Source organism: Triturus cristatus, chromosome 2_2 (assembly GCF_964204655.1).
Source record: "Triturus cristatus chromosome 2_2, aTriCri1.1, whole genome shotgun sequence".
Lineage (NCBI taxonomy): Eukaryota > Metazoa > Chordata > Amphibia > Caudata > Salamandridae > Triturus > Triturus cristatus.
In genome coordinates, this window is record NC_140582.1 from 224,827,692 (window position 1) to 224,842,836 (window position 15,145).

At 42.2% G+C, this 15,145-nt stretch overlaps 1 protein-coding gene across 1 annotated transcript in view; it reads left to right on the forward strand.

Moving 5' to 3' along the window:
* SHOC1 (shortage in chiasmata 1) overlaps positions 1–15,145 on the forward strand; it is a 1,571,389-nt gene that overhangs the window by 1,049,345 nt on the left and 506,899 nt on the right. The window contains exon 19 of the mRNA XM_085643056.1: positions 5,207–5,276. Coding sequence (XP_085499182.1) covers positions 5,207–5,276 — 70 coding nt within the window. The remainder of the gene's footprint in view (positions 1–5,206; positions 5,277–15,145) is intronic.

Genomic DNA, 15,145 nt, shown 5'->3' on the forward strand with positions numbered 1-15,145 from the left:
CTTGCTACTGAAAGGAGAGGAGAAAGACTACAAAGACTTTATTTCAACTTGTGCTTAAAAGATCTCCAAGGGCTTGTACTGAGCTTACCCCCTAACAGCAGGCATCAAGCGTTTCCCTGGAAGGCTGGAAGGGTGGGTCCTGGTTTTGTTATTGAAGGCTGGTTTATCGCTGAGCTGGGGGCACTGTATTGTTATGGGTTTAAAAACACCCACTGCAGAGTTCCTTCTATATACATCAGTTTTCAGGCAACAATAAAAATTTCAAGATAACTCTGGTGATTAATGTTCCTGTTGGAGAAGGATCAGAGATGTGTTTAGTGGCAGTTCTGACTCATCTAGAGTAGCGGCGAGGGTTAACATGCCTCCTGCAAATAACGTGTATCTAGCAGATCATAGATTGTTTTTTTATATGGATAGCTCAGTGGTTTACTGCTTTTGTCATAGACACCCTTTTGTTACTTGCAGTTCATAAGTAATAATCGTAATATAGCACAGTGTGGTGAGCTATGAACTGCCATCAAAGAGCTGCATGCAAACTGCATGATACAGGTTAGAACATTGTGTTCTTTCCCAGTCTTTCATTATCCTAATGTTGCTAAAAAAGGGTTTCTTTGGGTAGAAATAACTTAGTAGTAGTAAAGTCAACCCTAACCACTGAGTTACCTTTTAAATCCTTAGTTTGTGCTTCCCCAGACCAAGCACTCTTACACAATTCCTACCAGTATGGATTACATTTGAATCCTACACTTTGTGGTCACCTTTGTCTTATGCAACTTTTTCTATACACTGATTTACACACATATGATTCATTGTCTCTGTATGTGTGTGTAATGTAAAGTGCTCTGACGCCTTACGCTAGTAGAAGAGTCGCTATAAAACAAATAAAATACATGTGAGAAGGGTGCTATGGAGAAGTGAGGGCCACTGTTGGAGAGTAACAGTGAGGGAATCTGTGGAGATGGAGGTCATGGGGGAGGGAGTGCCCAAAACTATTGTTGCACCAAGCGCCACCAGCGCTAAAATGGGCCAGTTGAGCTGTTTATTGGGGTGGAGGATGCTAACAACCCTCGAAATGCTCCTTCATTTTGTTCTCAGCTTCTTGGCTGTGCTTAACACTGCTTCTTGGCTGGGCTTAACACCGCTTGTTGGGGTAGAGAATGCTAACATCCCTCGAAATGGTCTTTCATTGTGATCTTCGCTTCTTGACTGTGCTTTATAGTGAATGTATGCACTTATATTATATTTAAATTCATGTTTCATGCATGACATCGTATTTATTTGTGTTCTCCATAAGAATGTCTGTGGGTGTGACTGGGTATCCTGGTGTTCTGTAAGGTCATAATTTACTATGCTTTAAAAGCTAATAAAATTGAATTTATCATGAAATATGTGTTCTAAAATGCACATTTCTACATTTTTTCCCACATTTTCTTGGGGGATACCCCCCATTTCCCCCTTGTAGTGGTCAGGCTTGCTCGCTGCACTTCCTCGCTATGCACCATACAGGCGGTGTTCTGACAAAATTTGCCAGGGCGGTTTTGGGTTGCCAGTCCGCTCCTTTCTGGACTGCGCAAGTGAATACAATTTCTAATTATGCCATTGGTTTTTGTGCAAGCACAATAGCTTTCAACCATCTGAGGTTGTTATGGGTTCTATTATCCCACCATCACATAATTGCTTAATTCATCCATCAATAAATCTGTAAATCTTTCAAAGGCTGGGGAACATTCCTAACCTTCTGGACTTTGAGGTCCACCTCATTTTACAACCTGAATTTTGTGTGAATCCATTAAAACATCCTAATCTTCCTCTGAACACTTCAGAAACGTCAGTCTCCATTTCTCCCCACTATCAATCTGCATGACCAACTTCTGATGGTTGTTTTTTTTCCCAAAAATCTAAAATTTCTCTCCTCCTGTCAAACTAATAATATTTCATCTTGCCAATGATGTTAATCTTGCCACAAGTTTCCCATTCTTTACAACTCGATGCGGCTTCAAAATAGCCTATGATTGGCAATTCTAGCCCACAATATTCCAGCAGATTCACATCTGATTGCATCTGTATTTTCTTCCCCAGCTTTTTAAAAGTGTTAATTTAGATCAAAATATTGGGCAAGGACGATTTTACCCTCTTACATATGTCTTTCCTTTCCACCTCAAGCGAAGATAATGGTAGCTTTAATGATTTAAATTGCATTTAACAATGTAAGGCAGCAACAAAGTATGTTAACTTTAAATTAAATGTATATATATGTTTAAAATGTCGAAATAAATTAGCTTATTTTAATAATATATACTATAGGGTTCTATTTTAAGCCTCTGCCTCTATTTATTTCTGTAGAAGGGTGTTTCAGAACCAGTGGTGGGCCATGTATGGTGCTATACTTAACCATAATTCATTTTTGTCAGTAGTAACCTTACATTTACACATTTGGCTTACAGTGCGAAAGACGCGTGCAGTTGTATGTGCTGCCGAAAACTGGGCACACAGCGTAGCAGCTGTTCTCGTGGTACGGTGGTTGCTTACTTGGCCCATGATCACTGAGCCAAGTCAGGGTTGAGCGCTGGCTTTAAAAAACTGTACACATGGCGGACCTTAAAAATATTTGGCAAATAAATCAATCAACAAACATAAAGTTAGAGTATGACATTGTTTTCATAATTTAAAAAAAGTATTTCTTTAACAGGCAAAAGCCAAAACTGGAGAACATCATTTTATTTGAAAAATATTTATTTAAAAAGTGAGAGTTTTTAAACATGTACCGAGGAGCATTCCTGCCCCCAGATCTCTGTCCTGACGACAATGGCACTAGTGAGCTAGGATGCTAGTCAGTTGTGTACCCTATATGTGGCTGAGATGATTCTAATTATACTTGGAGCAACATTGTAGAGTGTTAAATCCAACACAAGAGACGTTCTTGTACAGAGCACGCCCTGAACTCCAGTATTTGAAGGCGTTGTCATATGTGACATTGAACATAAACGAGGCTTGATGAAATAAAGTATTGCCTAAAAATCACACAATTTGGTCAAGCTGGGACGCTGGGATCGAGCCCAGATTTCTCTGTTTCACACTGTGCAATCCAGCCACTAGATGGGTATCACTTTCTGACATCAAGAGTTCATTATTTGTCCTTCATTCTTGGAAGGGAGATTACAGGTCGGGTGACGGGAAGAACCAATTAAGGAATGAATCAAGCAACAAAACAATATTTACTTTGTGTACGCACTCAAAACCAGACCAACTCAGTTAGGAAGATTCATCTGGCAGAATTTGTGAGTCATACCTGTTCATAAAGCTCTCCGATACTCTCTTCTTTTCTTTTGTTCGCACACTCATTTGTTCTCTCTCTGTGTAATAAGACCACAGATAATTTAATTGGCCGTAGCACTCTGATGATTTATGCCTTAGGATAGCAAGCTAACTATTTGTTATTGACAGAGTAATACATGCTTTGAATTTAACTTACATAGGTTTAGTTCTCGTTGCTGTATTAAAACTACTGTTTGAGGCAGAACATACTCTGCATTTATGCAAAAAGTAGATTTGTATCGGAACCTTTTTTGTAGGAGTTTTTTGGAACATTGTATAAAGTATATATTTTGCTTTTTTAATTTAGGGACCCTGTTTGTGCTCAGGTGTAGTTTTCTTTCCTCAAAATTGTGCATTTCTACAACTGTTGACGGCAAAAGAATGAATACTTTTTTCCTTTTCTGTGAGCTTATCAAGAGGCTTTCCAGAATTTGCAGAGTCTCATGACATTTGGATAGGGTACACACCGGATCAGAGTGCGTACTTTTAGATACTGGTTGTGCGCGGAGTAAGAGGAAGGAGTATGATCATATTTTCTAAGCATCGACACATGCACATCAAATGAAACAAACAGGAGTCCCTTCATGTAAATACCTTGGATATCTATTGAACCACAATCTAGGGATCTTTAGGCAAATACTAAGCCCTAATGAATTTCAGGGATGAATTCATGCAGCATGGCAATAACCATATATGAAAGGACATGCACATATGTTTTGACAATAATAAAGTACTGTATAAAATAGTTAAAATCAGTGCATTTTCCATCACTTGTTTCACCACGTGGCATGTTACTTCTCTTCTAGACTTCCGCAATTTATTTACTCCCTCTTTTTATTTTTTTCACAAGATAACAGACACCACTTTGGCACAATGAGAGCAAAGAACGGTTCATTCTTAATTCTGTGAACAATTGGACTTATTATCAATTACAGATAAGTGCATTCTCGAACCAAAAACAATAGGCCTATAAGGTACCATCAGAGAATTAGAATTGATATCAGGAGCTCAAATGAAAATCATTTAACTTCTTGCAAACTCAGGTGAGATTTTTTATTATGTGGAATAATAATCAGGAGACTTCTCTAAGAAAACGTCACGATAAAAAAATGGGCCGGAAAGGAAGTTGGCTCAAACTACCTACCTGTTTGTTATTTTTAAGGATTTTTACATGGTTTTTATCAAAACAAGCACTTTTATCAAAACAAGCAGGGTCACTCTAAATAAAAGGAACAGTAATTAAATACAGTCTACTCTCCCAAGTTCACCACATGACAGAGAAAGTAAGCTGCTAAGTAAACAGACATCACTGTTTGGTACCACCCAGCTCTTTATACACGTTAATTCAGAGCATCCGGAATTAGGTTCCATTTTATAAGTTATTATTAAGAACTTTGAGTTGTCTCTTCCACCCCCTAACGTAGGAGATATTTTCTCACAGTACAGGTTGGCTTATCAAAAGCAATTTCAGGAGGTAGAATACGAGCTGTAAATAGAGGTAAACGTTGGGATAAAACCAACATGTAAATTAAGTAAACATGGTAATCTGTTAACATCTACAAAAATGGTAAAAATCTTATTTTTTCTACATTTTTATGTAGCTGCCAAGTGTTAGATACTATTTGATTATAGCGTTCTTTGATTGCAAATAAAAATGAAGTTTAAATGCCCAAAATATATTTTATTTATTCATGGTGTACTATACAGATGGTCCATGGTAGCATATAAATATACTGAATTGAAGAGACAGTGGATCAGACACACAACAAAATAAAACAATAGACAGGCAGCCATATGAACACAAACTCAGAAGCATTAGCACACAGACAGATACATAGACTTACAGGTAACGGGATATTTGTTGTAATAATTTTGTTTCTATTTGTGACAGGTTTAAAAGCCATGGCTTTGTATCCAAAAGAAGGACACGATTTGCTGGAGCTCCAAACTGTCATTGTTAGGTCAGTAATATGTGCATCATTAAGATATTTATCTCCTGGCAAAGGCCTTTCTTGTTTTCCAGCTGTGTTGTTCTATGACAGTTATCTATATATAGGCAAATTGTGGGGAAGCCACCAGAACACATTTCTATAGAAATTTATGTAATTCTTCAAGGAAAGCAACTGTATTTCTCTTTTACATAGACTCACTCCCTCGATGTCAAGCTGCCGATGCATTTGGAACCCAGCGTTGATTTGGGCTCTCTTGAGGACCCAGAACTGTAGAAAACTGAAAAATTGGAATAATATATATAATGAGCCAATTAGTAAATATCTGATTAATTCTAAATGTGGGTCTGTAAATAGCACCTCACGTTTTGACTTACATGAAATTTAGTAGTGTCCTGTGACAGAATTCTTCTTGTCCGTGTTTTTTCTTTTTGGGGGGTGCTGGTCTTTGGAATAGTAAAAATTACAATTCCAACTCCAGTTAGTGTATCAGTAGGGAAGGTGTTGGAAATCCAAAACCTGTCCAACAATGCGTCCCCTAAAGCAATTCATTGTAACGACTTGCATGGTAAAGGAATGTGTGGTAATGATGTAGTTGGGGTAGTGACTATGGAGTAAAGGTAGGTCGTGCTTCTGCCTGTGGGACAACGGATGTTTCACCCGGGCCATTCTTTCCCAAGCAGTCACACACGGGATAGATGCAGCGAAGTTCACTATACGCTGTGTATTGGATACTACCAACTTGTTGAATAGAGAGGTTTCGTCGACAGTGGTCCTTTGATGTCATCCCTGGCTGAGAACGTCTGGCTTTTTGGGAGATGTCCAAGCTTCCCTCATGGACACGCCCTTTGATGGCACCTGTCTCTTCAGAGACAAGGCAGATTTGGCGCTGGAGCGCTTTAAGGACTCTTGGTTATGGCCAAGTATTTAGGTCTCTTGGCTTCCCAACTCTATCCCCAGCCTGCCTTTTGCTCCTTTTGTGGCCACAGAAGTGGTTTTCAACCGTGCCAACCCTATCCCAGGCACCAAACAGCGCAAGCTTCCCAGCCTCTTCTTGGACGAGTGCGCTATTCCTACCGGCCTCGTGGATCGGGTACCCAGCGGTCTGGTCCAATCACCACCGCCCCTCCCCCTCCCAACAGCTGCAGCCTCCAAGCCTTCCTAATCTTGCCCTTTAAATCATGGCTGTCCATTTGGTGGTAGAATCCGCTATCACCTCTACCACTGGCAGTCCATAACATCAGACAAGTGGGTTCTGCAGATCCTCCCAAGGGGCTACTCTCTTCCCTTCAAGACTACCTCTCTTTCCATGCCCTTACGACCGGCTGACGGAGGATTTCTTGTCTCTGCACCTCAAGGAAGTCATGGCTTTCTTGGCCAAAGGAGCCTTAGAGAGGATTCTGGTGCCAGAAGTAGGCTGTGGTTCCTATTCTCGTTACTTTCTGGTCCCCAAAAAGGATAAGGGTCTTTGTCCTATCCTAGATCTCCAAACCCTCAACTACTTCCTCAAAAAGGAGAAGTTCTCGATGCTCACATTGGCTTAGGTCTTGTCTGCACTGGACCGAGGAGACTGGATGGTAGTGTTAGACTTGCAGGAAGCCTATTTTCACATCCTCGTCCCGCCCTCCCATCAGCGATACAGTTTACGGTAGGCCATGAGCATTTTTAGTCACCATGCTCCCATTTGGCCTTACCAGGAAAATGTTGGGGGATCAATGCAAGCCACACCTACCTGGACTCCCACAGGTATCTAGTTTTCAGAAATGTCTGGATTTTTTAGGTTCCCCTAGATGTCTGCAAACCCGGGACTAAAAGCACAGGTGCCCAACTATCTATCACAAAACAACCTGGTTTGTCAAGGGGGTCACCTGCGTTTTTGGTCCTGAGCTCAGCGGCCATCTAAGGAAACCTACCAAACCCTGACATTTCTGAAAACTAGACACCCAAGGGAGTCCAGGGAGGTGTGGCTTGCATGTATCTCCCAACATTTTCCTATCCAGAATCCCCTGCACACCTTAAATTTAGCTAATAAAAAAGGTCACATTTTACTCACTGCTCTGTGTGGGACAGTTGTTGGATCATCGAACTGCAACAAATTTCCTACCATCCCGCGTTCCCCCAGGTCTTACTATAAAAATGGTACATCACTTGTGTGGGTAGGCATAGTGGTCGCAACAGGAAATGTCCCAAATCGTACTCTGGAGACTTCAAAATTAAATATCATAAACAACCTGGTTTTGCAAAGGGGTCACCTGCGTATTTGGCCCCGGGCTTGGCGACCATCTAGTGAAACCAATCAAACCCACACATTTCTGAAAACTAAAAAGCTGGGGGAGTCCAGGGAGGTATGGCTTACGTGGACCCCCCAACACTTTCTTACACAGATTCCCCTGCAAACCTCAAATTTAGCTGAAAAAATCTAATTTTTCTCAAATTTCTGTGTGGGAAAGTTGTTGGCTCACCGAGCTGACACAAATTTGCTACCACCCAGCGTTCCCCCAGGTCGCCCGATAAAATGGTACCTCACTCGTGTGGGTGGGCCGAGTGCCCGCAGCAGGGAAGAGCTCAAAACATATTGTATATATATCAAAATTACCTACCACAAAACGACCTGGTTTTGCAAGGGGCCACCTAGGTTTTTGGCCCCGGGCTCGGGGACCATCTAGGGAGACCTACCAAACCCACACATTTCTGAAAACTAGACACCCTGTAGAGTCCAGGGAGGTACGGTTTGCGTGGATCACCCAAAGTTTTCCTACCTAGACCAAAGAAGTGACTTCAATGGTCAGTCGGCTGACCCCCTGCAACCAGCACCAGGGCCATCAAAGCGGAAATAACCCAACACAGCAAGTCAGTGTGTGCTCCAAGAGGCCAATCCTCGATGGCCAAAGGTTGCACCCTTGTCAGCCGGACCCTCTGAGTTCAGATTGGTCACCCAAGAGGGACACCAGCCTCCGCCAAAGAGCATTGCTAGAGCCACTGTGAACGGAGTCCATTGTTCCAGCTGCAGCGGGCCTTCTACTGTCTTTGCAATTGGACTAGAAAACACTTTGGTTGCCTGTAGCTGTCCAAATACTCCTCATTGCTCCCCTAGACATTCTCCCTGCCAGATTTGGTCACCGAAGCTGGGCCTAAGTAGGCAAACTCAACTCTTACAAACTTTTCAAAAGTTTACAAAATTTTCAGTTACCAACGCTTGTATGTGGTTAGGCTGATATTTAAGTTTCCTTTAAAATTCTGTATCTCTGGAACCTTCTGGCAGATTTTGCTCATCTAGGACCCTAGAAATTCATAAAAATATAGTCAAGTTTTATAAATTGGTGTCAGATTTATTTTGTGTCGTGTGGTTTTCTTATTTCGTTCTTTGGTACTATTGAATGCTTTACCCTGGTTTCTTTGTGGAAACCTTGCTGCTTGCAGCTATAGCTACCCAGGTTTGACCTTAAGGTTTAACAAACGAGCCTGACTGTACCCAAGACAGTTTTTGCAAGTGTTTTATACATTAAGGCTGCACAGCCATACCATATAATACACCCAAATCCTCACAGTAAGTGAATGAAAAATGTTATTAATTAGGCATCAAACAACTAGATGGTCACACTAGACGTAACTGATCACAGATCCCCCAAGCACAGAATAGGAAAGTACTCAAATGGTCATAACTTTCCTCTCCATTCACCTGCAGGTTCTACTGACAGACCATGCATACTGAGACATGAAAAGCATGAAGTTTCCTTTGGAAGAGGAGATTATCGACTCTCCTTCAGTGGAGTTCAATATTGTTTAAGCATATATAACTATGTCATTCAGAGGAATACTTTCAGGGCCCGACTTACCAAGACATTTTTGACCTAAACATATGTTTATGCCTGAAATGGCTGTTGTGCTGTAGTAAACCTATCAGAAGTGTTGGAGAGCTGGAAGATCAAGGGTGGTTTGTGAAGGCCCATACAATCCTTTCCCATATATTTTCAGGACGCAATGGGTGATTTGTTCAAACAAAGGTTGGGAAGGGATATGGAATACCCGGATCTTCCTGGTGTCTCTCTGGAAAGAAGTTTTTCATCTGTGGAGTTTTTTTAAAGTGCAGTTGGGCAGGAGAGCTGCATTCCCACCAGCCATGGCCCGTGCAGGTATGAGTGGTGGGCGGTAGGGCCGGGTGAGGGAGGGGCATTTCCACGGACGATGACAAGGAAACATTAAATAAACAATTAATTTTCTATCGGAGAGGATATACAAGGAATTGGTGTTGCTTTATGAATTTAGAGGTTAACCAAGAGAGCGGTCCTAAGTTATGCTCATTTTAGCCACGTGGTTGGAAGGCAAGAGACTGATGGAAACTCCAGAGGCAATACCTTACATTTTCTGTGATTTGAAAAGCAACAAATACAGACACATATTTTCACATTCACATCCATATGCAACAGTGGAGCTATCTCCGGTTTCAAGTAGCTGCTTGCCACTATCAGTGTCACACTCTCCCATTCGGATTGAGGTCAGCCTGTGTACCTGCACAAAAAGCATGGGTCCAGAGCTGTATTTTCTCAGGCTCATGAGACACTAGATGTACCCTTGCCTAAATGATTGGTTAATCAGAGGCAGATCTATCTCCAAGGCAGAAACCTCTAACTGAACGTACCTATGACTGTTTCACAAGCTAGGAGGTCTGACTTTAAAAGAGAAGCTGTCATCTCTCAATCCATCTAACCAAATAGATTTCTTGGAAGACAATGTATTTAGATGCCAAAGGAGTGAAAGCGTTTATATTGTACTTATAAATCTTTAAAGGAATGATGTTGTCCTGCATTCTGCTCATTCTGTATTAATGACAGCAATTGCATCACTTGCAGGAGGAGCTTGAAAAGCACTGGACGCAAACCGTGGGCAATTTTGACTACAAAATACAAAAAAACTGTGCCCACAAAGTGACCACATCTCAATCAGGTTCTGTTTTGAATGTAGGTATTTTGCATTCATCATGACAACCACACAACTCTGGAAGACTGGGGAGTATATCAGAATAGTCTGTAGATGCAGTTAGAGGCCTTGACCCATGTAAATGTTTTGGAGCTCAGAGCAATCTAAATAGAGGTCTGGCTTCTTTTCTACAAGATTACAAATTAATTACAAAGTATTTAGTGTGGGTACATACAGGAAATACAACTTCTGATGTTTTACGTAAACAAAAGGGAAGACATCATTCTCAGACCCTACCAAAGGAGCTGCAGATGTTGGGGAGTCAACAAACCAACACATAATCTCAGTGGGGAGGTTCGCTGAGCAGATTTATAGGAAAGTGCCACTATTGGGAGCTGAGTCAGGCACAGTCGGCTAAGGTCTTTGGCAGATGGGAGAGACTTGATCTGTTTGCAACCAAAAACAAAAAAAATCAAAATTTTTGCCAACAGGTATTGACAGCTAGGGATGAGAAGGGCTGCCTTTTTGATTACATGGTACAGAACTGTTGTATATGCCTTTCTGCCATTTCCTCTTAACAGGATGATTGGCTAAATTAAAGTGGGAACCACACTGCATCATACTGACAGTCGCAGCCCAGCCAAGGCAGTACATGGATCTTATTCATCTACTGGAAGTCTCACATTCCCTTAGGAAAGCACCAGACACTCCTGTCCAGTCGGGTTCTGGCTCACAGTCCTGCATCCTTGAATTTGGTGGCTGGCTCCAAGGGACGTTAAGTTTGTTCATCTATATATCCCGGGTGATTGCCTGTTGGTCCTTTTCTAAGCTAAAGCTCCACCAACCACGAAGAACTGTAAAGACAAAATGGCTTGGTTCTGCTTTTGATACGTGATGCAAGGGAAACATTCAATTGCTTCTTTATTTCATCAGATGTTACAATTGATGCTCCTTTTTGCAAAATCTAGATTAAAGACTAGTTCCATCATAGTGTACCTTGTAGCAATTTCAGCATCCAGTGTTCTGGTGATTCATTCTCCTTATTATCCAGTCGGTTTGCCAAGGAACTTCCTAAATATTTGGTTCACAAACTTCCCACCTGTATGTCAATTGCCAGTCAAAAAGGAGCTTATGAAGAGTCCTTTTGAAACAAGTGGTCTCTTTGGAAGAGGGTGTGTTGCTGGCACTGACAGCTGGAGGTTCAGTGAGGTTCAGAAGGTCCAGTTAGATTCAAGCTCAAAATATCACACCACCATTCCTAATACGAGGACATGGTTATTTTTTATACTACAACAAAGTTTGCTCCTATTATACCCATGAAGCTTCACTTCAATGAACTACTTGTCCTGCAATCCTTCTTTTGAATCGGTCTACTGCAACAAAGAGAGTCCTTGACTCCTTGGGTATCAGGAGATGCTTGACATTTATATTGCTATGACACAGCATTTCAAAAAGACAGATCAATGTATTTGCTTTTTTCGGAAACTAAAACAAAGATTGCCCTCTCTCCAAGTGTGGAGAGACCGGGTGACTGGAAGTGGCCACAACATACTCCGTCCATTACTATTAATAGTGGCATTACTCCTAGTCCTACTCCCTGGCCTTCCTTCTTAACAGTCAGTCAAATAATCTTTATTTCGGTCATAGACCCTAAAAGATACATACTAACAGACAATATCATTACTGGTATTTACAACGCTTAAAAATAAAAACACAGAACAGTTATCATTCGATATATAAAAATTGTTAAAAGTTTAAAAAATATAAAAACATTAGAAAGGACACAGGTTTACAATTCTTAATTAATTTCTGGAGGTGAATATATATAAAAAGAATTTTTTTGTTGTTTTTTTGTTTATAAGAAGGATCTTCTCCTGCGCCACATAGCATCGGTGAAACGCGAAACAGAGAATACAAGAGGAGTAGAAGTGTTACATTTAAGTATTCTGAGGGCCTCTTTGTAATGACTAAACCCCAGATTTCTACAAAGTTGGACAAGCCACCGTTGCCGTATGGATTTATACTTTGTGCAAAAGAAGAGAACATGGGACTCAGTCTCTTCCTTAGCCCCACAGGCCGGACATTCTACTGTCTTGTTGGCCGACCATTTATAGGAGAAAACCCTAAGCGGGAGTGTACCATATCTAAATTGCAGATAAAGTTTTCTCGCTGCACTGGGTAGAATCACATCTAGGAACGGCTCCACTCTATATTTGTCTTTTATATTGAAAAAGTGGAGGGTAAGTTAGCCCAAGCCGGAATTGCTAAGGGTATCCGTGATTCTATTCATGCGATACAAATAGACCAAATCAGCGTGCGACAGCTCAGCACAGGCTACTGCAGGATTGGACCAAAGACCTGGTAAACCCAGTCTCATACTTTCTTTTTTTATAAAAGCAAACCAGGGCAATTTCTCAGTCCCAGGAAGGCCCAATACCTCTTCAGTTTCAGCTCTAAAGTGCGTCAGCTCAGGGGTAACCCAGAGTCTGCGCCAGTAGGTTAGGGGTCATAGAGCCACTTCTTCTTCTATAGGTCTAATACCCATGTCCATTCTCATGGGAATAAGAGGGGTAATAGATGGAAGAGCCAGCAGTGATCTTAGGAATACATTTTCAGTCTTACTAATGCCTGCTACTGAGGAATGTCCCCACAATTCCACCCCATATAAAATTGCTCCCCGTGCTTGTGCTTTATATATTTCTATAATGGAAGCAACTGGCTTAGAGGTGGATTCCCTGTGGAGTTTTAAAATGCCACCTATGGTTTGCGCAAGTCTGAGTTTAGCCTTAGCCAGTTGTGGGCCCCAATTCATTCTATCGGTGAGAGTGATACCCAAGTATTCAAATACAGTTACCCTGTCCAGGGCTATGTCGTTCAGGGAGGGATTGGCACATCTGGTCTTTGGTGGATTTCAGACCATAAACTTAGTCTTTTGTGTGTTAATCTCCAACCCCCTTTTGTAACAAAAATTGACAAAGCTGTCCAGGGCACGTTGGACTTCCATTGGCGATTTTGACATTAGGAGGGTATCGAAGCAAAACCAAAGGAAATGATGGACGGAGTGTTCAACATTGCAAGCACTCCCCCTCAGTCAACTGATCTGGGTTTAATCCACCACCGTTCTTTAGCCCACTCTGCCACCCCAGTTCAGACATGGCCATATGCAAATCAGTCTGACCCTGTGCCTCATGGGAACAGTCCAGCCCGAACTGCCAAGCCATGTCTTCCCTGGACCGGAAACAAGCTTCCTAGGACCGGTTTCTGGCATTTCAGCCCTCTTCAGCCAGGCTTGCTTGAATCCAGTGGCAAAGTGAGCAAGGGACTCACGTCTGAGCATACCCTGCCAACTTATGGCGAACAAAGCAAAACCAAAGGAAATGATGGACGGAGTGTTGAACATTGCAATCACTCACCCCCAGTCAACTGATCTGGGTTTAATCCACCACCGTTCTTTAGCCCCCTCTGCCACCCCAGTTCAGACATGGCCATATGCAAATCAGTCTGACCCTGTGCTTAGGAGGGTATCGTCAGCAAACATTAATGCCACCACCTGATCGTTTTTTAACTTTGGGGCATTGATGTCTTTGACCCCCTTAAGCTGGGCAATCAATGCATTGACAAAAAGACAGAATAGGGTGGGTGCTCAGACACACCCCTGTCTTACTCCTCTATTGGCTGGGAATTTAGATGTTAAGCCTCCCCATTTACCACTCCTCACTTGGGCAAAATTATCCGAGTGAAGTCTCCTAATGATATTGAGGAGATATGCAGGGATCCCCATATCCTCCAATACTGCCCATAGTATTTGACGGGGTACCAAGTCGAAGGCAGATTTAAGGTCAACAAAAATTAAATAGAGGCTGCCACCTTCTACTCTCACAGTTTTCCAGTACAATAGTTGGAGTCTTAGTAACTGGTCGACCGTAGATGTCTTTTCCCTAAATCCAGCCTTATAGGAGCTCAGGATCAGCTGTTCCTCCATCCAGATCTGGAGCCGATCGAGAATGATACTTGCAAATAATTTTTGACTTACATCGATCAGACTGATGGGACGGTAATTAGCCGGGAGTAATGGGGATCCTTTCTTGAACACTGGTATAATCTCAGCTCCCACCCAGGTATCAGGTAATTTAGAACCCTGAAGTATAGCGTTGAACAGTAAACAGAGATATGGAACCCAAATCTCTGTTTGGTCCTTATAAAGATCGCCAGGAATGTTGTCGAGGCCAGGCGCCTTACCTACTGGGAGCCTTTTTACAGCAAGTTCAACCTCCTTCAATGTTACTTTGATATCAGATTTTTCATTGTTAGTGTGAACTAAGGGAGGATTATCAAGGGAGCATTTTGACGTCTCATCGATGTTCTGAGACAGTGACTGTGCAGAGGGATCATAAAAGGGATTAGGTTCTACCTTCTTAACACAAGGCCCCCGCCTCCCACTAGACCCACCCCCAGCCTATAAAAACTGTGCAGCCCCCACCTCCACCTTTACGTAAACTAGCACTCAGATGTACCGCACCGGGAGGGTCCTAGAAGGAAGGCGAGGGAGTAGGACTAGGAGTAATGCCATTATCAATAGTAATGGATGCATTACCTCCCATCCCTCTCTCGTCTTCCTTATTAACACATGAGGACATAGCAAGCAGAAGAAAACAGAGATGGACAACTGAGTGATATTGAACACCTCTTTAGTAACGTGCCCCAAACCCAGCAGATCAACATCCCTAATCCCTCATAGAGGACAAGACCCTATGGCACAGAACATTATTCAAATATTCCAGACCAGCAATCCGATATTGATGGACAAACTTAGAAGAGTAAGACGAGGTTGCAGCCCTACAGCTCTCCACCACAGACGTACCCTGCAACTCCGCGACCGTAGCAGCCATACTGTGAGTAGAACGCCCCTGAACCCCCATAGGAGGATCCACCCCTTTAAGCTTGTAAGCCATCAAGACCGTGGA